The sequence below is a fragment of the Mobula hypostoma genome, chromosome 20 (genome assembly GCF_963921235.1).
Source record: "Mobula hypostoma chromosome 20, sMobHyp1.1, whole genome shotgun sequence".
In the NCBI taxonomy this organism is placed as follows: Eukaryota; Metazoa; Chordata; class Chondrichthyes; order Myliobatiformes; family Myliobatidae; genus Mobula; species Mobula hypostoma.
In genome coordinates, this window is record NC_086116.1 from 48,480,900 (window position 1) to 48,508,827 (window position 27,928).

General features: G+C 40.4%; 1 protein-coding gene across 1 annotated transcript in view; it reads right to left on the reverse strand.

Moving 5' to 3' along the window:
• The window catches only part of ccdc146 (coiled-coil domain containing 146), a 141,575-nt gene that overhangs the window by 60,597 nt on the left and 53,050 nt on the right, over positions 1–27,928 (reverse strand). Inside the window, exons 5-6 of the mRNA XM_063072832.1 lie at positions 10,878–10,935; positions 8,399–8,575 (exon numbers count right to left, since the gene is read on the reverse strand). Of these exons, the coding sequence (XP_062928902.1) occupies positions 8,399–8,575; positions 10,878–10,935 (235 nt within the window). The remainder of the gene's footprint in view (positions 1–8,398; positions 8,576–10,877; positions 10,936–27,928) is intronic.

A 27,928-nucleotide genomic window follows, 5' to 3' on the forward strand; every position in this document is an offset into this window, starting at 1 on the left:
TCAATTTGATCAATATGACCACACAACTGCTATATAATTAATATAGAAAGAAAAGGGGATACTTTAAGCTTTCCCACCCAAAGGCAGCTTAAATCACCTAGGTATTTTACCCGCTAACATGTCACAATCATCCTGCAGTCTTCTGTTTTAATGGACTCTACTAAAGCAAAAGCAACTACTCAAGAGAGAGAAAAAATATTTTACTTTCTGAGACAGGTCAGGATGAATAGAAGTGCAACTGAGCATAGTAAAGATGCTTCTTGATCTGCTCAGTTCTATTACAACATTGTTTGCTGTTTCAGATCCCAGCATCTGAATGGCACCTCATATTCTGCCTTCGTGGCTCTCCAACCTGACAGCGTGAACATCAATTTCTCTAACTTCCAGTAACCATTCCACTTCTGTCCTGATCTGTCTGCTCCCCATCACCCTATCTCTTTCCTCACCACCATCTTCTTTATCTGCCCATCATTCACATATTCCTCCCAGTGGTTTCTCTTCCCCATCTCCTTACCTTTATTCCATGGTCTACTGCCCTCCCCTATCTGATCCCATCTTTTTCAGTTCTTTGTTATTCTCATCCATCACCTCCCAGCTTCTTACATCATTCCCACTCTTCTCCATCTCACATTTGCCTATCACTCCCACCCAAACCCTGATCCATCTATTACCTGCCAGTTCTTACCCACCCCTTACATCAACTTTTTTATATTACCCATCTCCCCCTCTTTATTTCCTGTTTTGATGAAGTGTCTCAACCTGAAACATTAACTGTTTATTTCCCTTCATAGATTCCACTTGACCTGCTCCTTTGCGTGTTGTTTAGGATTTCCAACATCTGCAGTCTCTTGTTTCTTTTAGTATCGGAGAATATTAGTTCATCCTTACCTTGGAAACGTGCAACCCCTCACACCCCTCCTCTCACCTAAACTTGAGGGCACCCTGAAAATGTCTTTGTAATCTCTGTGAGACCATGATGGTTGATTGCTGTCAGCAAGCTTATGCTTCCCACTAGTTTTGCAAGGGATACATATTGGAGACATGTAAATCAGGCCCATGTTAAAACTGTATAATCCTCATAATGTCAGAATGGTTCAACATCAGTTTAATCTCATCTACTCAAATGTTAAAATAAAGGCTGAAAACCTTAATTAATGCAGCTGTCACAACAGAATGCTGATTTTTAATGGATGCAAAAAAAATCTGATGGTCGATGCCCATAATGCTCACATGGATCAGGTGTCTGTCAAAAACTCCATTGCTCAAAATGCATCTTGCACCCATCATTACATCCTTTGCTGGAATATATTGGTTCTGAGTCCTCTAGTGCATCTAACGTAATTCCGCTGTTTTCACATTAAAATCCTTTCATAGTTTAATTCTCCCTATCTTTGCAGGTGTCCTAACCAAATTTTGGGTTCCTGATTTTGAACAAGGTCTCTTTAACACTAATATTGGCACATCTATGAAGCAAGCAACATGGGTCCAGAATTTCAGAATTCTCCCTCTTAATCTCACTGCTATCCAACTCTCTTTTTAAGCGTATTAAAAGTTTTCTTCAATACAAGGACTGATCACTGGTCTGTTGATTCCATTGATTATGCCTCTTTGAAACATTAAGACTTTTCTAGGAGAAAGATAGAAGTATCCAGCCCCAGACTGATATGGTGAGAATGCATGCATATCCCTTTCCACCAAGTTAAAATTAGAACTTTAGTATACCACAGAAAAAAGTCACACAATTAAAAGAATTACTACTAATAACTAACTTATCAAATTCAAATGGTTATAAAATTTATCATTTAATGTGAGCTGAAAACTTTAATATAGTGACACCACATGCACATGATAACGTAATGATTCTGAAGTTCTGTTTTCCAGTAAAACTGATCTAAACTTTGATAGTGTCAGATTACTGGATTTTTTGGACCAGTGGATGCTAGTTATAAAATTGGATGTTACTCATTTATTTTAGGTTATTTACTTTATTTCAGGTTTTTACATATTGGTAGATAGTATAATAATCTTTCAGTGAACTCATTAAGTTCAAAGGGAGTTGTAAATAAACAAATTTTCTTTTGTATTACTTGAATTTTATGAGCAGTAGCTTGATGACGGCCGGGGATCCCCTGCTGACCAGAATCAACCCTACCAAGCGAAGCATCTTCAGAATTTTCTTGAAGATCCTCTTGACGCTGTTGTTGTGTGATACATTTTGTGAGTTTGACCATGGTTTTCTTAGCAAATAGATTCTAGGAACCTAGTACCTAGCAACGGTGGTTTGCTATTGCTGACCGTTGGGCGAACTAAAGAAATCGCCATTTCTCTTCCCAAATGTTCATCCGCCTGTACTATAGCTGTTGACATTTGAGGTCCCAGCTCATTCACCTTCTCCGTCATAAGTTCAGTTACCGAACCTGCCGGATCTGCTGTTGGCCTTTGCTCGTATCCTGAACAGGAACCCTTGCAGGTGCTATCGCTCCGGGTCAGAGCGGCCCTGGGAGCAATGAATGACTAAGGGGTAACTCCACTTTCCCCAAAGCTCTGAAAGTCTCCAATCAGAGCCTCATCACCAGTTGCAGTTTAGAGTCATACCCAGGATCATTGACTCAATGCAAAACATATCCAGGTGCAGACCGTAATAGTGACCATAACCCAGTGGTATGTTATGTAAAAGTAAAACTTAAAAAACTAAAGAAGCAAAAACCTGAACAATCCCTTGAGTACTTGCAATTAATTAAAAAAGAAAACTAGACAAAAATTTACAATTGAAGTAAGGAGTAGATTTCGAAGTCTAGAAATAGAATCTGTTGAAGATGATAGCAATCATGTAGAAATGAAATCTAACTCTCTAAAGAATGCCTTGGTAGAATCAGCAAAGTCAGTGATTCCTAAAAAAGAAAAAAGCACAAAGAATAAATGGATGACAGATGAAATCAAAAATCTAATGGAAGAAAGTAGACAGAAGAAAGCAAATCCTATAGAATACAAGTCCTTAGATAAGAAAGTTAAAAGCTTATGTCAAAAAGCCAAAGAAGAATGCTTAAACCAGGAATGTGAGCAAATAGGAAGAATCCCTATTACTGATCCAAAAAGGTTACATCAACAAATCAAGAATATCACTGGCAAAAAGCTCCTCTGTTCTTCAGGTGGATGTTTGAAAGCAAAGGAGGGTACCATTATCATGGAAAAAGATAAGATTATGAACAGATGGACTGAGTGTATTCAGGAATTGTTTGAAGACGATTGAGGCGAAAAACCAGAAATCAAGAAAAACATTGAAGGTCCAAGTGTTTTAAAATCTGAAGTTCGTAATGCAATAAATAAGATAAAGAAAGGAAAGGCAGCAGGTCCTGATGAATTAGTAATAGAAAAAATTATCGCCCTTGAAGATTATGGAATTGAAAAACTTACTGATTTAATCAATGGCATTTATGAGACTGGAATAATACCAGATGAAAAAAAATCAGTATTTATCACTCTTCCCAAGAAACCTGGAGCAATAGAATGTGAATTACATAGGACCGTAAGTTTAATGAGTCATATCACCAAGATACTTCTAAGAATTTTGATGACAAGAGCTAAAAGTAAGATACAAGCTGAAATAGGTAAGGAACAATAGAATAGAATATCTTTATTGTCATTGTTGTGGAGCAATGAAACACAGTTTAGCAGCTCAACGTTTTGCAGCATGACAAAGAATATATACATAAAATAAACTCTAAAACCTCAGGAGCGCAGTCCAAAATTAATAATATATGGATGGGGGGTAGGACTATTGCACACCTGCCATTCCTGGAAGTGTGATGCATTTAGCCGCCGCCGTCTTAGGAGGGGGGCAGGAGAAGGGAAGGAGGTGTTATACATTTCACTGCTTGTGGGTAGATAGAAGCTGTTAAGGAGTCTCTTTGTTTTCGTCCTTAATGCTCTGTATCTCTTCCCAGAAGGTAGAGAGGAAAACAGGTGATGTCCAGGATGAGTGGGATCCTTTGAAATAGAAGTAGCCTTCTTTTGAAGTCTGCCAGTATAAATGTCTCTGAGGGAGGGTAATGTTGTGCCAATAACCCGTTCTGCTACCCTCACCACCCGCTGCAAGTCCTTCCTGTTCTGTTCATCTGGCAAACCACACTGCACAGCAATACGTCAGGAGGCTCTCTATAGTTGTCCGATAGAAGTTGATCAGCAGGTGATGAGGGAGGAGAGCGTGCTTTAGCTTCCTTAGGAAGTAGAGTCTCTGTTGGGCCTTCCCCACCTGATAAGAGATATGGGCAGTCCAGGTGAGGTCAGCTGAGATGTGGACGCCGAGGAACTTGTGGTTTTGTGAAAGATAAAGGTACAAGAAATGCAATATTTGATGTTAAAGGTACTATCAGAATGAGCTATTCAAGTGCAAAAAGATTTGTTTGTTTTATCGACTACACAAAAGCATTTGATAAAGTGAAGCACAATAAGTTATTTGAAATATTACAGGAAACTCTAGATCTAGATTCGAAGGATCTCCACCTAATCAGAAACCTGTATTGGGAACAAATGGCCGCTGTAAGAATAGATGGAGAAGTGAGTCAGTTCACGAAAATTGAGAGAGGCGTTAGACAAAGGTGTGTTTTCTCACCTGATTTACTTAATGTGTACAGTGAAACAATATTACAAAAAATAAGAGACATCTTGGGAATCCAAGTTGGTGGTGAAAACATCAATAATTTCAGATATGCAGATGACACTGTGTTAATTGCAAGTACAGAGGAAGAACTACAAAACTTAATTGATATAATTGTTGAAGAAAGTGCAAAAATGTGTCTATCAGTTGCAAAAAGATGGAATGTATGGTGATATCTAAAAAGGAGAATCCTATCTGCAGGCTGAGAATAAATGGGGAAGACATAAATCAAGTACAGAACTTTTGCTACTTAGGAAGCTGGGTGACATCAGATGGCAGGTGTGACATGGACATCAAAAGAAGAATAGGGATGGCAAAAGACACCTTTATGAGAATGAAGAGTATACTGACCAATACTAAACTAGGCATGACAACCTGCTTCAGAGTACTGAAATGTTATGTTTATCCAGTTACAGTATGTTATATGGCTCAGAATGTTGGACAATACCTAGTCACATTAGGAAATGAATTGAAGCAGAAGAGATGTGGTTTTTGAGGAGGATGCAAAGAATATCATGGACGAAATGAATATCTAATGAGGATGTCATGAACAGAGCAAACACAAAAAAAGAAATAATGTATGAGATCATGAAAAGGCAATGTAACTTCATTGGTTGTGTGTTGCTTGAAATTCCAGCATCAGCAAATTTCCTCGTGTTAACTTCATTGGACATGTGATTAGGGAAGAGGAGTTAGAATGCATGGTAATTATGAGAAAGATTGAAGGGAAGAAAGCAAGAGGAAGACAAAGACAAACGATGATGGAGACAGCGGCCAGAGAACTGGAAATGAATACCAATGAATTGATCCACTTGACCCAAAACAGGAGTGTGTGGCCCATCGCAGTCAAAGTTCAAACTGGGCATGGCACCTGATGATGATGATGATGAAATAAATTAGTGGTCACCAACCTTTTTAAGCCCAAGATCACCTACCTCGACCTTAGTGAAAGGCAAGATCTACCTACTAAATCATTTAGAGAAAACACAGCTCAGATTGTACTTCCAATTTGAGGCCTTTTATTTGGGCTAAATGTATTTGAATACTTTTGTCAAACTTTCAAATTAGTTCAAACAAGAAAACACTGTAACTGGCATATCAAACAGGCCATAGCTGTCTTTCTTTAAGAATATTACAATACTTCACACCTTTAATTCTAAGTTCCATTATTTAGTTTTATTTCAACACGAAAAATAAATGAATAAAAATTGACTGTTGCATTCAGTGTGATGACTGGGGCTGAATACTTTCTGCTAGTTCCCTGAAATTTGGCTCATAACTACAGACAGCCAGTCCGAGACAGTCTGTGAGGTGTCTGTCAGTAAGAGAGCTCCTGTACTTAGATTTAATAATTTTCATCTGTGAAAATGCAATTTCACACAGATAAGTTGACCCGAAGTAGGAACTGACTTTTAGTGCACATGCGGTGAGATAAGGAAACTTCTCCCTGCTGACAAGCCCCCAAAAAGTCACTGTCCCCTGATCTTGCTTTAAGCTTGATGTCATTTTGCAAATCAATTATTTCCATTTCAGAATCACATGGCACACCAAATACTTGCTGGAGTTTGGCTGCTATCTGTTCTATATCGATTGGCAGTAATGGGTTTGAAATAAATTCAGCAATATCTTTCATGACGTTTAACTCCCCAAAACGCCGATCAAACTCTATTGCCAGTTTGTCTAAGTGAGCACAGTACTGCTCAGGGCGAAAAGCATTTTTTTCCGTGATGGCTGGTAACATTTTTTCCAAGTTGGGAAAGTGTGTCAGCCTCTCTTCTTTAAATTTGAAATCCAAACACTGAGCTTGGCCTTAAACACATTTACTGCGCTTATCATGTGGGTTAGGTGTTGGTCTTTTCCCATGAGCTCGTTATTAAGTGTGTTTAATTTAGCTGTTATGTGGACTTTATGAGGAGCTCCTCCTGCTCCTCGTTTCTTGTTGACAGGAAAGTCTTTATCTCAGGCAGCAAGTCAAGAAATCGTTGCAGCATTTTGCCGCAACTCAACCACCGAACATCAGCATGAAGAATTATGTCTCCGTAAGCAGCATCGAGCTCATCCAATAACACATTGAATAAGCAGTGCTGAAGTGCTTTTGCTCGAATCAAGTTTATCAGTTTGACCACCAGTGTCATTACATGAGAAAAGTCCACGACCTTCCCAGCCAAGGCCTACTGATGAATCACACAGTGATAACCTAGGAAGCTAGGAAAATCAGGGTCATTACGGCACAGTGCTATAAAACCAATGCTCACACCACGCATTGCTGGAGCCCCATCAGTAGTAATTGCCACCAGTTTATGAATGGGGATGTCATTTTCACGGATATATTTTTTAAACTCATTGTAAATATCCTCACCTCTCGTTCTCTCCTTTAATTGCAAAAGCGTGAGGAAGTCCCCTTTTGTTGTAAAATCCTGGAAAGCCATTCTGATAAATACAACAAGCTGAGCTGTTTGCACTACATCCAGGGATTCATCGAACTGCTGTGAAAAATATTCACAGAGTGACAAGTCCTTTAACACTTGTCGATCCACATCCTCTGACAGTGACTCTACGCTCCTTGTTACTGTTGCAGGGCCAAGCGGTATGTTATGTATTGCAGTTGTGATGTCGCTTATGTTTTTAAAGTCATTAAAAACAGTCTCTGTGGTAATGACCATTGCTTCCTTGAATAAATTGCCATCTGTAAAAGGCTTCTTGTGTTTAGCTAAAAGGTGACTTACACAAAATGATGTGTCAATAGCAGCCTTATTTTGAGCAGCATGTTTTGTGAAAAACGATTGCTGGGCCTTCAACCCCGATTTCAGCTCCTCAATTTTCCTGGCACGAATTGCGCTCTTTGGGGGGGGTAGGTGTCTTTAAATTTTTGGTGGTTGGTGTTGTGGTGCCGATCCAGATTCCCTCTTTTAGACAGTGCTTGTGTTTGGTGGCACAACATATATACACACTTGTCTTTCACCAAGGTAAATAGAAATTCCTCTTCCTATTCTGGATGGAAGTTGTACGTTTTCACCTTCTTTCGTGGAGCCTCCGCCATGCTAGCTAGCTACCTTGCAGGATATCACCAGCGAGTGCAGTATATTGATGTTTGCGACAGTCTGTACTCTTATCTAATCTAATTAGTCACTTTGATGCAGCACAGGCTACACTGAAAACGCGGTACATGGCGAGGGAGCTACACACATGCGCACTGGGCAGAAAGAACGGAACTAAAACCCCGCAACCCGGAAACCATCTCTCTTTACAAACAGCTTTCAGTAGCGAAAATACTGCTATATTACCATTATCCTAATTAGTATTACTTATTTTTATAATGCTCACATTACAACAGTATTTGTGTATTTATTTTTCATTTTTTTCGGGATCGACTGGGAAAGTCTCAAAGATAGACCAGTTGATCGCGATCGACGGGTTGGCAACCCCTAAAATAAATGAACATTCTAGAGCCCAGCTCTGAAAGGAAACCCACCCACATTCCAGACAGCTGATGTTCAGAATCCTAATTCTGGCTTTGACTGTACACATGGCCCTCAAACCAAATCCTGGCCCTGGTCACACAGTAGGCCCATAGCTCTGTCCACACACTGTCCTCATACTCTGGACGCCCATCTCAAATTCTGGACCAATAAGTAGGCCAGAATACTGGACAATCAAGAACTCCAAACAATTGGATGCTCGATTATTCCAATAAAAGCAAGAAACATAACAATTTTAAAGAGCGGGTTGTAACTCTCTGACCTTCAGAGTGGCTTCACTCTCTGCTTTCTTTTCCAACTCCTTTTGTGAATTTTTCACATCTTCAAGTTTGGTTTCCAGTTCTTCCTTAGACAATTTTATTTCCCGTTTCCTCTGTTTAATGTCATGCTTTAATTCAATGCAATTCTCTTTTAGTACTTTAGTCTTCTTTTCAAAATCCTAAATAAAAAATAAAAAATAAATTAATGAAGTAAGGAAAATCCAGTATTTAATGTGCACAAGATAACTGTAAGCTTCACAAAGCTATACAGGTGTTGAAGATTTATTTATTACCAGCAGATTCATGTCTTCATGAGATATTAGGGAACATGCAAACAGTAAGACGACTTTGGAATGATGTTTGAAGTACTGTGCATTGTTTTCTCCCCATATGGCCAAAATGAGCTTGCTGGTGATCCACATGAAATGTACAGTAATTTTTTATTGATACAATATTATGTATTTGCTCTCTGAAGCCACCCCACCCCTAAATGGCATGGCCCTATATAGTGGCAGGGCATTCATGATGGTGTCATTACATTGGCATAGAAGGTCAAACCATGTCCACAAAACAGATGAAAAAATTGAGCTAAGCCTCTTCATCCTGAAATGATCAAAAACAATGAAGGCTTCAGAATACTCTTAGACATTCTGAAAATATAGGCATATTGATGCATCTTCTAAACTAAGCATTTAAAAATATTTACATAAAGTACTGGCAAATGTTTTCCAACAAATCTAGCGAGTTACTTATTGTACATCCATTATGCTGAACTATCAACAGAGAACTGTTGCCAATTTTAGTTTTGGAATGCAGGAACATTGGAATAGGAGTAGGATGGTTAGGCCCTCTTGTCCGTCCTGCCATTCAGTAGTGACAGATCTGTGGCCCGATGACATATTAGACCATAAGACATAGGAGCAGAATTATAGAGTCAGGCCTATAGGCCTATAGAGTCAGCTCCACCACTCAATCATGGCTGTTCCTTTTTTTCCATCTCCTCCTCAACCCCAGTTCCCGGCCTTCTCCCTGTAACCTCTGATGCCATGTCCAATCAAGAACCTATCAACCTCTGCCTTAAATACATCCAATGACCTGGCCTCCACAGCTGCATGTGGTAAGAAATTCCACAAATTCACCATCCTTCGGCTAAAGAAGTTTCTCTGCATCTCTGTTTCAAAAGGGCGCCTTTCTATCCTGAGGCTGTGCCCTCTTGTCCTAAGCTCTCCCACCATGGGAAACATCCTTTCCACATCTACTCTGTCTAGGCTTTCAACATTCAAAATGTTTCAATGAGATCCCCTCTCATCCTTCTGAATTCCAGTAAGTACAGATCCAGAGCCATCAAACATTCCTCATCTGATAACCCTTTTATTCCTGGAATCATCCTTGTGAACTTCCTCTGGATCCTCTTCAATGCCAGCACATCTTTTCTACGAGGGGCCGAAACTGTTCACAATACTCAAGGTGAGGCCTCACCAGTGCCTTATAAAGCCTCAGCATCACATCCTTGCTCTTGTATTCTCGACCTCTTGAAACGAATGCTAATATGGCATTTGCTTTCCTCACCACCGACACAACCTGCAAGTTAACCTTCAGGGTGTTCTGCACAAGGACTCCCAAGTCCCTCTGCATCTCAGATTCCTGGATTTTCTCCCCCTTTAGAAAACAGCCCACACATTTATTTCTATTACCAAAGTGCATGACCATGCATTTTCCAACATTGTATTTCATATACAGGCAAATTACAATAATCTAGCTCTCACAGCACTTTGGTTGTGCTGAACTGATAGATTATCTGAACAATTCAACATTTCTCTTAATACATGAAAATGCTTTTAATTCATTTTGTTTAAGATATTAACTGGGTAAGTTTAAGAAGAATGTAGGAAGTGAGGCCCCAGAGAGTGGATAGACAGATAGCTAACAGGTATATATACACGTGTTCATAAAACTGTGCACAGTGAAGCCAGTCAAAAAGCAAGAAAAGTAAAGCTGTAGTAATACCCATGTTCCCCCAATCACTCAGCAGATTTCAGTTCCAGCACTCAGTTTAAACTTTCCTGGTTCTATTGACCACTTTTCTTTGAACCTTACTGGGTTCACTGGAATATTACAGTGTACCGTATTTATAAAATGTGCATTAGAAGAGCATTTGAAAATTTGAATAACATCCAATATTCCAGGATAAATGCTGGATAAAGAGCAAGAATAGAGCAAAACATTGTGGATTTGTATAGGACCTATAATATCATACTGCAATACTTCAAAATGATAATGTTCCTGTTCATTGTTGTTTGTTAATGAAGCGTATGCTTACCAAATGTAAACAAATTAAAATGGCCAGAGCTGAGTGCTCCTGATATGAGGAAACTTGTACGTGGATGTATGTGGATGAACGAAATGATTCATTATTCTAACCCAAACATAAAATTGTATCTAGATATTTTAAGGGATTGAATTGTAGGCTTAAAAACTCACTGCAGCTTTTGGTAGTCTCTCAAAGTCTTTTCTATACATCGTCAATTCTTCTTCTAAACTGTAACAGAATAGAATAGTTCTGGTTAAATTATTAATTGAGAAGAAAATATGGCCCATACTTAGTTCAAGGTTGCTTTGAATTGACAGACATCATTTCTAACCAACTGCTTTTTATGTTGCTTACCTTAACTTGATATTGAAAAGCAATTTCATTTGAATGAGAATGGTAATTGAGCTCCAGAATAAAAGTCACAGTTTTAATAAATGTATCCATGTAGAAACACAAGCCCAAATTAGGCTAACAAGTGTAAGTTCTTAAAAAGAAACTGCTATGCCTTGAGGAGCAACCGGCTAAGGTATCAAGAGAATTTGGCTCTGCTGCCTATGAGGAAGATCCCAAAAACCTTGAGGAATGCAATGAAAGTACATGAGCAGCCTAAATGAATGAAGAACAATAAACCAATAATATAGTAGAAGAGTCCCAAACAAACGAATCCTATCAATTTCCCATTATTGGAGATTGCCTATTAACCCCATGGAGAGTTACTTACTGCACATGCTATTGCTCTTCATAGACAGAACCCTGCACCTGATACAATTCTTCTCCACAATGCATAAACCTAAAGAATATTAGAAATGTACCTGTCTCTTTAACTGTCTGATGGGTTAAATGACCAGACTTAAACATTATGAATCTAGGACAGACAAGAAGTATGATCAGGAGTAGTTATTCATCCCTTTCAAGATTACAAAAAGATCTTGGCCAATCTTCGACCTCAACTCCATTTTCCTGTATTGTCTCTGGATTCTCTATTCACCTACTATATGCCTTAACAACCGAGCATCCACAGTCTTCCAAAAATACAAATTCATTCTTAAATGGCCAATTAGCTCTTCTGAAACTGAGGTCTATAGAGCCTTGAGCAACTTCTATCCTGTTAGACCTCTTAAGAAGATTATCTATTTTGAAGAGATGACCAATTATTTATTTAAACTTCAGAGAATATTGGCTTTGTCCATTCAGTATCATATCAAGGTACAATCCTTGCTTCTTAGGTATCAGAGTAGTGAAATTTATTTGGATTTCCTTAAAGTAAGGTGATCAAAACTGTATCCAATACACAAATATGTTCTGATTGCAGAAAGGCTTCTCAAGATAGAAATTCTTAGTTACATTAACCATGGCTACACTGTACTCTGCTTCTAAAATACGAAATTTGAAATTAAATTTTGTTTAAAAAATAACATTCCATTTGTTTACCTGTTTTGTTTTGCTCTCGTGCATGCAACTTTGATACGTGTAAAAGGACATTCACATTCTTTGAATACCAACATTTCTCAATTAAAAAACAACTTGTTCTTATTTTTCATACCTAATTTGAACAAATTACATTATACTTCAGCTACCCTGCTCTATCTAATTGCTTATCTAATATTTATACCCACTTTACTTCTTCCTTATAGCTCACTTCAAAATCTAGCTACGTTTGTTTTCATAGAAATTTCTCAAATGCCATTGACATCCAAGGGGTCACTACTAACTAAAAGTTCAGCTGAACCAGTTTTATAAATGTTGTGGCTACATTAGCAGGACAGAGACTGAGTACCCTATGAAAAATAAGACCCAATCCTTGTCACTTTTGCTGAAACTCAAGCCAAGACATAAGTACTTTCCTCTTGCATAAGTGCAGTTCCAAAAACCAACTTTAAAAATTCCTGATGAGATTACAGTTGGGTGTGGGAAAACAGAGATGCAGATGTGAAAGTTGGCAAGATGACTGAAGGAAGATGAATAAGTGCTGAGTTTGGTATTTCTTGGGAGTAAGCAAGGCAAAAGCATTGGGCAATTGTTGGCATTGAAAAGCTGAAGAACTGATAAAAGAAGATGTCTTGAAACCAGGCAAAAAGCCAGATGGCATCAAACTTTGAACCTCATAACAAAATAGTTTGATATTGACTGTTAAAGAAAAGGAATATCTTAGGATCGTCATTCAAATAAGGTATAAGTTTAAAATAAATCCAAATCCACAACTATCAAGCACACTTTCTTGCTTGATAACTGTCCTGAAATCTGAATATCACAACTCAATTTCAATGTAGTTGTTTATGAGATAGAGGATTCAATTAATACTTGAAGGAGAAGGAACTTCTCGTTCCTGAGTATAGTTTTGTTATTCTGTAGCAAAGCAACATACTTGGCATTATGAATAAATCTCACAATGTGGAATACATCCAGCACAAGTGGAACTCATAAATAAAGCATTAAAACTGTGTTTTAAAAACATCTTCAGAGCACTTTTTTCTCCAAGTTATTAAATTGTAAACAGTAATTTGTTATATGCTAAGATCTATTTATATAAAATGAATCCAGAATAAGAATGTTCATAAGGTTATAGCACACAAAATAATATCTCATTTCTTTAACCACACATACAATTAAGCACAAATTTATAAAGATGCCAATGGTGAACTTAAGAATCTTACTTAAAATAACCAGACTGCTCCACAGGGTCTCCTAAATTTATTAAGTAGAAATTCTTTCCCTCAAACATCTGTTTGGACTACAAGCTGTTTTCTTCAGCTACTGGCCTGGTTTTTGAGCATCCAATAAACAGCATTAATCCTTGTTTCAAATCCTTACTTCATTCTTCCAGTCTCTGCAAACTCACTTCTGCCTCAAACTCTCAGGGCTATGTGCATTTCTCCAGTTCATCTCTGATTTTAATCACTCCATTGCTGATAACTGTGCCTAATGCTTGCCTGAACCCAAGTCCTGCAATTTTTTCCCTAAATGTCTGTCTCTCTAACCCTCTTTAACACACTGAATAAAATCTATTTCTTCATCTAAGCTTGTTGATATTTACCCTGATATCACTTTGAGGATGATTTCAACCTTGTTTAGCAATATTGTTCTGAAGCACCTTGAGATGTTTGAAAATCAGCTGCTGTCATTATCATGAGAGACAAGAACTAAAAGTGTAAAGAGAAAATAATTGCTAATAAATCCAATAATCTGATTGTAAACTAAATAGAATCTTAATTTTCGAATGAGTGGATGCAAAATGGAAATCACTAGTGCAGAGAGTGGCCAGCACAACTCCAGTTAATGGGAAAGCAAGTAGGAAAGGAGTCATCTATTTTGGGAGATGGACGAAGTGTGGTGGGAAGAGATTTGTACAAATATTAGAATGTATCTATTGGGCTGAAAGGGCTTCTTGCCTGCAGTGGACCTCATGCAAGACGAAGTAATATTAAAGTTAACAAGGTAATTTGACTGCTGTTAAAAACAATTGCTTTATTAAAATAAATACATAGTTGCTTTACATAAACAGATTAACTAAATGTTTAAAAACAATACATGGCAATTTTAATTCCATGAACATCTAAAACACTTCTTATAAGTTATTTCCCGGGAGTTATGGTTTTTGCCTCATTGAGACTACGTATTCAAATTCACTCTTTGTTGATTCATCCTAGTAAACAATCAGTTTAACTGACATATTTTTCTTTCAAGCTACTTGATCACTTTCTGAGAAATGTTTCATAAAAGGTTAATATAAAAACATCTGGTATTAATGGATGGGTAATTAGCAACATAGGTATGCATAAATTGCTATGTTCAAAGTTCAAAGTACATTTATTATCAAAGTATATGTCATCATATACAACCCTGAGATTCATTTTCTTGCGGGCATACTGAATAAATCCAATAACTATAATAGAATCAATGAAAGACTGCACCAATAGGGCAGACGATCAGTGTGCAAAAGAAATAAGCAATAAATATCAAGTATGTGAGATGAAGCATCCCTGAAGGTGAGTCCATAGATTGAGGGAACAGATCAGAGATGAGGCAAGAGAAGTTGAGTGAAGTTATCTCCTCTGGTTCAAGAGCCTGATGGTTGAGGGGTAATAACTGTTCCTGAACCTGGTGGTGGGAGACCTGTACCTTCTTCCTGATGACAGCAGTGAGAACAGAGCATGACCAGGGTCGTGGCAGTGTCTGATGATGGATGCTGCTTTCCTGTGACAATGCTCTGTGCAGATGTGCCCAGTAGTGGGTAGGGCTGTGCCCAGTAGTGGGTAGGGCTTTACCCATGATGGAATGGGCCATATCCACTATGTCTTGTAGGGTTTTCTGCTTGAAGGCATTGCTGTTTCCATACCAGGCTGTGACGCAGCCAGCCAATATACTCTCCATCACACATCTATAGAAGTCTGTCAACGTTTTAGATATCATGCTGAATCTTCGCAAATTTCTAAGGAAGTAGAGGCTTCATAATTGCACTTAAATAATGCAGAACATAAAACAAAGAACAGTATGCCACAGGAACAGGTCCTTTGGCCCATTATGCCTTTGCTGAACATGATGCCAAATTAAACTAATCCATTAAACCTGCAAATGAACCATATCCCTCTTACCTTTGCATATTCATGGTATCTAAATGCATCTGTTGTGTCTGCCTCCACAATTACCGCTCCTGCCAGCACATTTGAAACAACCACCCCTCTCTGGGCAAAAACTTGCCCTGTGTGTCTCCTTTGAACTCTGCTCCTCTCACCTTAAAGCTATGTGCTCAAGTATTTGACATTTATACCTGTTGTGTTTTTAATACTTCAGTAATATTTGATTAATATTGTAAATATATTGTTTGAGCATTCTTTGTTGTTCACATAATTCTTTATGGCTTAAATGTAGAAGTACGTGAATGACATACATCATTACACCACCATGTCAAGTGTGCGCACCTCACTTAAAGTAAAAACAAAGAGTACACGTTTATCCTGGTCTTCCGTGTTTTTCTTTCGATTAGTTTTATGTTTTGGAGTCACAAAACATAACAATGGCAATCAGGATGAAGATTGGAAAACACAAATATATAAAAGGGTAAAATAGTGTCAAATGAAAATGCCACACCCAAGTTTTACAAAACCCGTTTGGTTCCTTATACTATCCTTAATAAAGTAGCCAGTTAGTTAGATCGCATGGAGTATGAAGGAATTCTTTCTAAGGTTGAGTGGAGACTATGGGCAACACCAGTGGTCCCAGTAGCCAACCAGAATGGGTTTGTCAGTATCTGTGGTAATTTTCGGGTCACCATCAATCCAGTACTGAAAGTAGATCTCTATTCTCTGCCCAGGATACAGGATATCTTTGCAAACCTTTCTGGAGGAATACACTTAAGCAAAATGAACTTAGTTGAGATGGAAGAAGAATCCAAAGTGTTTCTTACCATGAACACTGACAATGGGCATAATTGCTAAAATAGGCTTATTTTCGGAATAGTATCTGAACCTACACTCTGGCGATACGCTATAGACCGGGTGCAACAAGGCTGCCCAGGCACTCAGTGTTATCTGGATGACATCATTGTTACAGGCAGGGACGACAAGAAACATCTCCAAATTCTCAAGACGGTGTTAAAAAGATTAGAAGATTATGGGCTCAAGAGCACAACACGACAGGTGCGAATTCTTTAAACCAAGCCTCACTTATTGTGGTCACGCCAATGACACACAAGAATTACACAAGTGTGCTGAGAAAATTCAAGCAGTGGTGGTTCCCCCTAGACCAAAGGACGTGTCATAGTTGTGATCCTTATTAGCACTTGTTCATTACTATAACAGGTTCCCGCCAAACTTGGTTACTGGCTCCACCCCTTGAACTCATTACTATAGATTTGGAAGAAATGATAATGGACAAAGCAGTGTGAGGTGGCTTTCAAAAAGGTGACATCAGACATACTCACACATTACGATCCACAGTGAAGGTTGCCTGTGACACCTTGTGCAGTATAGGTGCAGTTGTGTCACATTTTATGAATGATGGAAGTGAATACCCGTAGCCTTTGCAACATATTCCCTCACCACTGCAGAGAAAAATTACACCCAGATTGACAGAGGGGCCTTGAGTCTGGTTTGGGGTGTAAAACTCTTCAACCAGAACTTGTATGGGAGAGAGTTTACCCTTATTACTGACCATCAACCGTTAGTCTCCATTTTCAATCCACAGAAGGGTTTTCCACTAACAGCAGTAGCATGACTGGAGAAATGGGGCCTGTTCTTGGAGAACACAATTACAAGATCGAATTCAAGAGGATGACTAATCATGGAAATGCTGACGGATTGTCCTGTTTACCCTTGGAAAAGGAAACACCTGAAAAGTTTACAGTACAAAGGGGGGCAATCCTCTTGACATATTTTCCCTAATGCAATCGAAAGTCTCCCTATTAGGCAGAGATGATTTAAAGGGAAACCAGAAAATACCCCATACTATTTCAGGCTTACATAGCCACCCAAAATCATTAGAATGTGCAGCAAGAATTCCAGATACTCCATTTTTTTTTTACAAACACTGGGATAAACTTGCCTTTACGAAGGTTGCCTTATGTGGGGAATGAGAACTGTTACACTATCTATGCTAAGAGCTAAAGTGTTGGAGAAGCTACATGCCATTGATTTAACATAGAAACATAGAAAATAGGTGCAGGAGTAGGCCATTCGGCCCTTCGAGCCTGCACCGCCATTTATTATGATCATGGCTGATCATCCAACTCAGAACCCCGCCCCAGCCTTCCCTCCATACCCCCTGACCCCTGTAGCCACAAGGGCCATATCTAACTCCCTCTTAAACATAGCCAATGAACTGGCCTCAACAGTTTCCTGTGGCAGAGAATTCCACAGATTCACCACTCTGTGTGTGAAGAAGTTTTTCCTAATCTCGGTCCTAAAAGGCTTCCCCTCTATCCTCAAACTGTGACCCCTCGTTCTGGACTTCCCCAACATCGGGAACAATCTTCCTGCATCTAGCCTGTCCAATCCCTTTAGGATCTTATACGTTTCAATCAGATCCCCCCTCAATCTTCTAAATTCCAATGAGTACAAGCCCAGTTCATCCAGTCTTTCTTCATATGAAAGTCCTGCCATCCCAGGAATCAATCTGGTGAACCTTCTTTGTACTCCCTCTATGGCAAAGATGTCTTTCCTCAGATTAGGGGACCAAAACTGCACACAATACTCCAGGTGTGGTCTCACCAAGGCCTTGTACAACTGCAGTAGTACCTCCCTGCTCCTGTACTCGAATCCTCTCGCTATAAATGCCAGCATACCATTCGCCTTTTTCACCGCCTGCTGTACCTGCATGCCCACTTTCAATGACTGGTATATAATGACATCCAGGTCTCGTTGCACCTTCCCTTTTCCTAATCGGCCACCATTCAGATAATAATCTGTTTTCCTATTTTTGCCACCAAAGTGGATAACTTCACATTTATCCACATTAAATTGCAACTGCCATGAGTTTGCCCACTCACCCAACCTATCCAAGTCACCCTGCATCCTCTTAGCATCCTCCTCACTGCTAACACTGCCACCCACCTTCGTGTCATCCGCAAACTTGGAGATGCTGCATTTAATTCCCTCATCCAAGTCATTAATATATATTGTAAACAACTGGGGTCCCAGCACTGAGCCTTGCGGTACCCCACTAGTCACCGCCTGCCATTCTGAAAAGGTCCCATTTATTCCCACTCTTTGCTTCCTGTCTGCTAACCAATTCTCCACCCACACCAATACCTTACCCCCAATACCGTGTGCTTTAAGTTTCCACACTAATCTCCTGTGTGGGACCTTGTCAAAAGCCTTTTGAAAATCCAAATATACCACATCCACTGGTTCTCCCCTATCCACTCTACTGGTTACATCCTCAAAAAATTCTATGAGATTTGTCAGACATGATTTTCCTTTCACAAATCCATGCTGACTTTGTCCGATCATTTCACCGCTTTCCAAATGTGCTGTTATCACATCCTTGATAACTGACTCCAGCAGTTTCCCCACCACCGACGTTAGGCTAACCGGTCTATAATTCCCCGGTTTCTCTCTCCCTCCTTTTTTAAAAAGTGGGGTTACATTAGCCACCCTCCAATCCTCAGGAACTAGTCCAGAATCTAACGAGTTTTGAAAAATTATCACTAATGCATCCACTATTTCTTGGGCTACTTCAGGTGTGGTCAAAATGAAAGCATTAGCTTGAAGCTTTGTCTGGTGAACTGGAATAGATCAGCACATTGAGCAACTTGCCATGCACTGTTTGGTTGGCCAACGCGTCCAGAAGATGCCAAGAACAGCACCTCTTCATCTCTGGGAATGGCCTGCATTGCCTGGCAGAGGATTCATGTGAGTTTTGCCCAACCATTCATGGGCACTAATTTCTTAGTAGCAGAGGGTGCAGCTACAAAGTAGCCAGATGTATTCCCAATAACCTCCTTCACCGACTCGCACACCGTTGATATGTTGAGCAGCCTCCTTTCAAGGACTGGTGTTCCAGAATACTTAGTCCGTGACAATGGACCAGTTTGTTATGAAACAGTTTCAGTCATTCCTGAAAGTGAATGGAATAAGACATACTACATCTGCGCTCTACCACCCAGCTACAAATGGTTTGACAAAAAGATTTGTCCAGAGTCTAAAGAATGCACTGCGAGCAATGTTAGCAGAACACATTGCACCGACACTGAATCAGAAGCTTGTCAGTTTCCTCCTTGCATATCACAATGCAGCACACTACACAACCATCAACTCACAAGCTATGCTGTTCCTGGGTCATCCCTTGCACTCACACTTGGATCTCATTAAAGCCATTCTCAAAAAAAGTATGCGGGGCAAATTGAGGGTTCCTGAAACAAGGAGGTTCAACGTTTCACTCGCGGACGAGCAGTCCTGGTGAGGGACTACAGAGGTGATCAAAAGTGGGTAGTTGGAATGTTAAGGATGGAGCTGGATCTCTCTCCTACACAGAAGAGATTGCATCTAATGTCATCTGGAAATGACACTTTGATCAATTGAGGAGAGTATAGTCAATTGTTAGAGAAGAAAAGTTTCCAGAGCTGTCAGAACTACTTTCCGCCAGAGTCGACTCCTACAACCACCACGGAAGAGGCCCCAGAACCTGAGATTGTTTCGCAGCTACAGGTCTCTCCTGCCAAGCGGAGTGATCCTCCTTGTCAGGAACGACGTTATCCCACAAAAGTAAAAAATCCCCCACAGCAATTAAATATTTAGGCATAAATGGGACAATTTAAAATTTACTATGTTGAGAATGTCTATATTGTAGAGGCAGTTGAGACAAGACCTGAGAAGGAGGCTTAAAGAACTTCGGAATGCGGAAAGGATAAGGAAGAACAAGCGCGAGAAGAATAGGAAAAGGGCTGCTTTCATCAGGAACCCTTATCGTTTTTCTGCAAGTGTGTTAGAAGGGGAAAGATCAGGCAAACTGGGGAAACCAAGAGAGGAAGTGGAGGCATACCTGCAGGAAAGACATTCAGTTGAAAGGTGAGACCTGCTACTGGGGAAAAACAGCCGGATTGAGCCAGTGCAACAGCCGGATCAAAAAGAGCCAACACTGAAAGAAGTAAGAGAAGCTGTCAAGAATGCGAGGGCAGGTTCATCATCTGAGCCCAATGGGATCACATATAAAGTCTACAAGAAGGGCCCAAAGCTTCTCAAGAGGATGTGGAGCCTGATGGGAGTCATCAGGAGGAAGAGCCAGATACCACCTTGCTGGCAAGTGGCTGAAGGACGCTTTGTGCCAAAAGAGGAAAACTCAGCTGAGATCAAGCAGTTCAGAACCACTTCCCTCCTCAACTTCGAAGGAAAAATCTTCTTCGCTGTTCTAGCAAGAAGGATGACACCATACATGGTATACATAGATACAGTAGTGCAAAAGGGAGGGATTCCTGGTTCCCAGGATGTGTGGAACACACAAGTGTTATATCCCAGCTGTTAAAGGAGGGCAAGGCAACCAACGGGAACCTGATGTTTGTGTGGTTGGATTTAGCCAATGCCTATGGTACAGTGCCGCACAAGCCCATCGAGACAGCACTGAAATACTACCATATCCCGGAGAAGGTCACCAAGAATCTGGCAAGCTATTTCGAGGGGATTCACCTAAGGTTCAGCATGCGGGACTACGTAACATTATGGCAGCGAGTAGAGAAGGGTATTGTGACTGGCTGCACTATATCAGTAGTCCTCTTCGTCATGGCCATAAATCTACTTATGGAGGCTGGGAAAAGAGAGACCAGAGGGCCAAAGACAAGTACTAATATCAGACAGCCACCAAGCAGAGGATTTAACACATATCCAGACCAGATGGGTACTCCAGGCAATGGACGAGACAGCCACATGGGCACGAATGAAATTTAAACCTGCCAATTCAAGGTGTATGGTGATAAAGAAAGGCCAACTTACCCAGAAGTTCACCTTGAAGATCCAGGATGAAGAAATCCCGTCTATCATAGGAAACCCTATCAAGTGCCTAGGGAAATGGTATGATGACAGCCTTAAGGATGTCAACAACAGCAGATTCCTGGAGCAACAAACAACAGAAAGGCTGGTAAACATTGACAGATCAGGTTTACCAGGAAAGTTTAAGGCATGGATCTTCCAACATGGGCTCCTACCCAGACTAATATGACCTATGATGCTGTATGACATCGCCCTGTCAACGATCGAGGGCACAGAAAGGAAGATAAAGCGGTATCTGAGAAGGTGGTTAGGAGTACCGCAGTGCTTCTCTTCAACTGGGCTATACAGCAAGTCAGCAAAGCTCTGGTTGCCCTTCTCCTCAGTTGTAGAGGAATTTAAGGCAGGGAAAGCACGCCTCATCATGACCCTCAAAGACTCCAAGGACAACAAGGTCAGTGAAGCAGGAGCCAAGATACAGACAGGGACCAAATGGAAGGCGGCAGAGGTGGTAGAAGAAGCAGAGTCCTGACTTCGCCACAGAGACATTGTCGGAATCGTGTGTAAGGGCAGACAAGGCCTAGGATGGGAGTCAACAACCAGGTGGAGGGAGGCCAACCCTAAGGACAGACGGCACTTGGTCCAGCAGGAGATAAGGAAGAAAGAGGAGGAGGCTAGATATGTGCGAGCAGTGGAGATGGGGAGTCAAGGGACCTGGACAAAGTGAGAAACAGAACAAAGAGTGTTGACATGGGATGTTATATGGAAACATACATCTTTCCAACTCCAGTTCTTACTGAGGGCTGTGTACAATGTACTACCAACTCCAACAAACCTGCGGAACTGGGGAATAACAGACGACCCAACATGCCATCTGTGCCAGAAACCAGCCAACCTAGAGCATATTCTTTCTTCATGCCAGGTTGCCCTTTCCCAGGGACAGTACAGATGGAGACACAACCAGGTTTTGAGAGCACTCACCCACACTTTGGAGACAGAGAGGAAAAAGGACCACAAGAAGGACAGCCAACCAAACTTCATCAACTTCGTCAGGACCGGGGAACATGCTGCAGCAACAAACAAGCGTGGAGACGGTATCCTGATCATGGCAAAGGACTGGGAGATGAAGGTCGATCTTGAAAAGAAGCTGGTGTTCCCACCAATTGTAGAGACCACACTTCGACCAGATGTACTACTATTGTCAGAGAGTGCAAAGAAGCTCCTGGTGATAGAGCTAACAGTACCATGGGAGACCTGATATCAAGAGGCTCACGAGAGGAAGCTTGCGAGGTACGAACACCTGGTGGTGGACTGCAGATGGCAAGGCTGGCAGACATGGAACTTCCCTGTCAAAGTGGGAGCAAGAGGAATTCCCGCCATATCATGCTACAGGATGATGGCAGCTTTAGCGATACAAGGGAGTACCAGGAAGAGAGCCATTAACACCATGGCCCAAACAGCAGAGAGAGTGTTCAGTTGGCTTTGGCTGTGAAGAGATGACAGTAGCTGGATGTCTGACCATCGGGGGTAGAAGACTGATCACCTTCTGCTGTCCCACCATCCCGAGGATGTTCCGGGGTAGGGGATGAAACGTCTGAAGATGGATGGACCTGGCTGATGACTCAACAGTCCAGCAGCAGTAACATCACAGCTGTTTAAGGTAATGCTTTAGTATAATATATACAGAAATATACATACATGTTGAAATGCATTCTAGATTGAGTAGGAGATCATAGCTAAGTAGGGAGGAGTGTTGTACATTTAATATTTCAGTAATATTTGAGAAATTGTAAATATATTGCTTGACTAAACTTTCTTTGTTGTTTACATAATTCCTGTCTGTCCTGCCTGTGGCCATTAAACTTTACAACTCCTCCCTTGGAGGGTCAGACACCCTGAGCCAATAGGCTGGTCCTGGACTTATTTCCATCTGGCATAATTTACATATTATTATTGAATTATTTATGGTTTTATATTGCTTGGTTGGTGCAACTGTAACGAAACCTAATTTCCCTCGGGATCAATAAGGTATGTCTATCTATCTATCTATCTATCTATCTAATTCAATATGGGTTATATGTAAAAGTACGTGAATAGTGCATGGCATTATGCCACCACATCATACATGCATATTGTTCTTTTGATTAGTTTTATTTTTTGCAGTTACAAAACGTAACACTACCTGAGGAAAAAACAATTCTGAATGTCTAGCCTACTTACGTCTCTCATAATTTTCTAAATGTCTATCAATCTCCAATACTCTAAAACAAGACATTTCAAGATTGTCTAACCTCTCCTTATAGCTAGTACCCTCTAATCCAGGCAGCAGCTTGGTAAAGTACTTCTGCATCTCTGCTAAACCTCCACATCCTTCTGGTAATGTGGTGAACGGAACTGCACGCAGATCCCTAAATGTGGCTTACCCAAACTTTCACACAGCTTCTACATCACCTAACCAATGTTTAGTAACCTGCAATTTTACTTTATACAGCTACGGTCTGAACAACTAAAGTACTGCTAGAGAATGAAGATAGTAGTCCATACCCTGCAGTAGTCGTACTCCTGTATTGATGATCATAAGCGTGTTAAAGGTTACGGGGAGCAGGCACAAGAATGGGGTTGAGGGGGAAAATAAATCAGCCGTGATGGAATTACAGAATAGCTTCAATGGACTGGATGGCCTAATCCTGCTCCTATTTCGTATGGTCTTATAAGTGTCAAATTGTGATGCTCCAACTGCCAGAGAACTAGCTAATCTTTTATATTTTTAAATGTTGCTTCATGGTCCGCCCTTTCCAATGTACCCTGAAGTTCACTGAATGTCAAATTGACGTGTGCAACTTTTAGTCATCCACAGAAAATTGTTGGACCCATTTATCTGTTCTTGCTCATTCTCAAATGTCAGTTAATCCTTCTTAGCAACTTTCTAAACTGAACATTTTGCTGATATCTGAATGGTTGCTTGCAAAGATATGGTTGAATGACTTCATTATATTAGAAGAGACACCTCCTGTCCTGCAACTGTATACATTTCTGATAGTTCTGAAAAAAAGGGAGGGTTAAGGATTAGCAAAGATCAGCAGAGAACAAATAGCTGGCAGCTCTAAACAACACTCTATTGTCAGACAAACTGTGTAAGGGAGAAATTTCATTTGAGTAGCAAAAATGAGGAGAGTAGACAAAGTTTCTTTAGAACCTATCCTCCAACGCCAACAGTTACAATGCACCTGATGTAATCTTAGGTCAATAGCTTCACTATAGGCTACCTCAATGAGTGCAGCACTTTGAGTGATGAGGACCATATTCTTGACATTGCCTGCACCCTAGTACTGTGTGCCAGCATACCTGCAAGAAAAAAAATTCTATGTTAGGGTTGAATATGTGGATAGCCAATGAAGCAAATGAACATAGGAAGATGAGGGAAGTAAATAAAGGAAAGCTGACGGGTCATCATCATAGCTTGTCACACCAGACAGCCAGCCACTCCAGTGTTGTTTGGTTGATGTTGAGCAGGTCAGTGTCAGCTAAATCAGGTGAGAGAGGGAGTTGTGCAGAACGTGTTCAATGTTCTACACCCTTTCACCACACTCACAGGATTCGCTGGTCTTTAAACCCCACTTCACCATATTGTTCCCATCCTACAAACTCACGCTCTCGCTCTGTTGAGAATGCACCACTTCCGTCTGTCAAGCAGTGCCCCATCTGGCAACATTTCTGTGGCGTCTTGCACCGTATTGTTTGGTAGGGTTCTGGCTTCTGTTTGTTGCCAGAGGTCAATCTTGCATGTTTGGGGGGATGTTCCATGCGGTAGCTCCTCCACTGTAGCAAAGCTTTTCCTCGATTTTAGGCGGTTGGAAACTGACACATGATGATGTAGTGGGTGCCGTGGATCCGTGTTCTGTTTACCTTTTCCAATTTTTGTTGTAATGTGTCTTCAGATCTCTGGGGGAGCAATGCCTGCAAGTCTGTAAATGATGTTAGTGGGTGTGGGTGTGGGTGTTAGTAGCTGACAGGTACAAAGTGTACAAGAGCCAGATGCAGGATATTTAATGAATTGTAACTGTGATTAGAGGAGGGTGATGGAAAGCTGGTGCCACAGGTGATATAGACAGTTTACATTTGCTACTTTTCCTTTGTGAACTTGTTCTTCAATATCTAATTACCGCAGTCAGATTAATAAGCTTTGCCCCCTCTTCCTGGACACCTCCACCACAAGAATTCCAGAATCTGAAAATCAGGAGCCTCTGTAGAAGATATTCCAGTTGTTATCTTAAGTTTACAATTCAAATAAACAAGTTGCAGTGAATCATCCCTATGAAGCCTCTGAATTTCTCCTTCCCGTTCAAACTGATGTATTGTTGATATACTGACATTGTTACAATCATAATCAACTAAAGCACCTCAGTTTTGCCTCTTGCTGTTATTAACAGATAAATGAAATGGCTGTTATGTGAAAATTCTCAGTACTTTGAATGTTTCACCTACAAAACTACTTCAATAGAGAGGCAAATTGTCACTCTTCATTTTGTGCAATAATAATATTGCAGTTCTGTTTATTGACTGTGAACTAAAACATCTTACAAACAAGCCATAACATCTGCTGCCTAGAAACATGGAACATTTTATAAGTTGCACTTTGGCTAAATCTGTAACTTGGTATCAGTCCAATGTTTTGAACTTTCTTTGACTGTTCACTGCACTTCTCAACAAGTGCGTTTTTATGTTCAGAAGAAACTGCCTTTTGTTTATCCCTGTGTGTGTCAGTTTGTGAAATGGTTACATTTGCTAATTAATTACCTAGTTCCAAGATGCTGGAAAATAGATGTTAACTACAAAAGGCAAAGTTAAAATTCTATCCATAAGGAAAGGGTAAGGGGAAAAAATAAGTACTTGGTGAGAACCTTGACAAAATATTACTAAATACCACATTCTGCAAACAAATTAAAGAAAAACAAATGTAACCAACCACAGAAACATATGAAGAATAACTGGAAGATAAACAGAAATTGGTGGGGATTAGCTAGAAATCATTTGCATAATGGCCAGGACAACAGATAGAGGAGGGACAGCAAATCCAGATCCAATTGATTGAAGGGAGAGCAGATGCAGAAGAATGGAAAAGGTGGGGGAGACAGGGAAAAAGTGGATTACAACACTCAAAAGCAGCAACACACAAGAATATAATCATTGATCTATTTTCTCTGAATTTTGAATGGAGTAGATTCTTTTAAAACTAGATAGTTTAAACATTCTTATGTCTCTGTGTGTTTCTGCAGATTTCCTTCATATTTATTTATACAAAGAATGGAAGAAGAACTAGACTGTGTTTTCAGGTAACTTAATTGTTCAATTACTAATTTTAGATTTTTTTTAGATTATGAGGACACGCATTCCTCTTTTATTGTCATTTAGTAATGCATGCATTAAGAAATGATACAATATTCCTCCGGTGTGATATCACAGAAACACAGGACAGACCAAGACTGAAAAACTAACAAAAAACACATAATTATAACATATAGTTACAACAGTGCAACAATACCATAACTTGATGAAGAACAGGCCATGGCACAGTAAAAAAGTTCAAAGTCTCTTGAAAGTCCCACATCTCACGCAGATGGGAGAAGGAAGAAAACTCTCCCTGCCATGCCCGATCATGTCCGAAAACTTCGAGCTCCGATCAGCCCCCTGACACCGAGTACCGAGCACCATCTCTGCTGAACACTTCGACCTCAGCCTCGGTCGCCAGCAGCAGGCAAAGCCGGGGATTTTGGGGCCTTCCCTCCGGAGATTCTCGATCGCACAGTAGCAGTGGCAGTGAACCCGGCATTTCAGAAATTTCTCCAGATGTTCCTCTGTGCCTTCTCACGTCTGTCTCCATCAAATCAGAATTGTGCACGGCATCCTACTTACAAATACGATATTATTTCACCAGAGAGCTGTGCGCACTGCGTAATTTGTTTGATTAAAGATGTAATGAAATACATTGATATATCAACACAATACACTGCATAACAATTAAAATGAGTTTTTGGTCAACTTGGGTTATTTCCTTTATCTTGACACATATCTATAGCAACCTGTCAATTGTAGGACTTGCAGTGAGCTATTTACACCATATTTATTGGCTGCATAAGCAGGAATGTAACAGATTACCACAAGACAGAACAGTAAAGGAGCTGCTCGGGCCATTCATATATCAGACAGGTACACCGTACTGACACTGTTGAGGGAGGTGGTGGATGGTATCCCAGTGAAAGCAGCAACAACTAAATTTGTGGAAACACAGTTAACTCTGCTGCACATGGAGTATTGGGCTGGTGGGATAAAACAGGAGAGCTAGGGTGATAGGGGATGTGATTGTAAGGGGAGCAGACAGGCGTTTCTGTGTCTGCAAACAAGATTCTCAATTGGTATATTGCCACCTTTGGCACCTGGGTCACAGATGTTTCAAGGCAGCTGCATTTCATTCTAAAAGGGGAAAATAAGCAACCAGAAGTCATGATCCACAATGGTACTCAAGACAAAGGTAAAGGAGATGAGATTTACACAACTTGGGCGTAGACTTAAAAAGCAGGATTGCTAAAGTTACTTCCGGTAACATGTATATTGAGTACTAGGTTAGGTCAGATGATTTTATGGCTAAATGGTCATTGCAGAAGGGAGGGCTTTCAGATTTGTACAAGCAACTGTGCAAACGCACTTAAGCCAGAACAGGTCCAATGTCCCTACAGGGAGGCTTGATCGTGCTGTTGGAAAGGGATTCACGCCTGGTAAGGTGGATGAACTTAGAGCAATGCATGGGA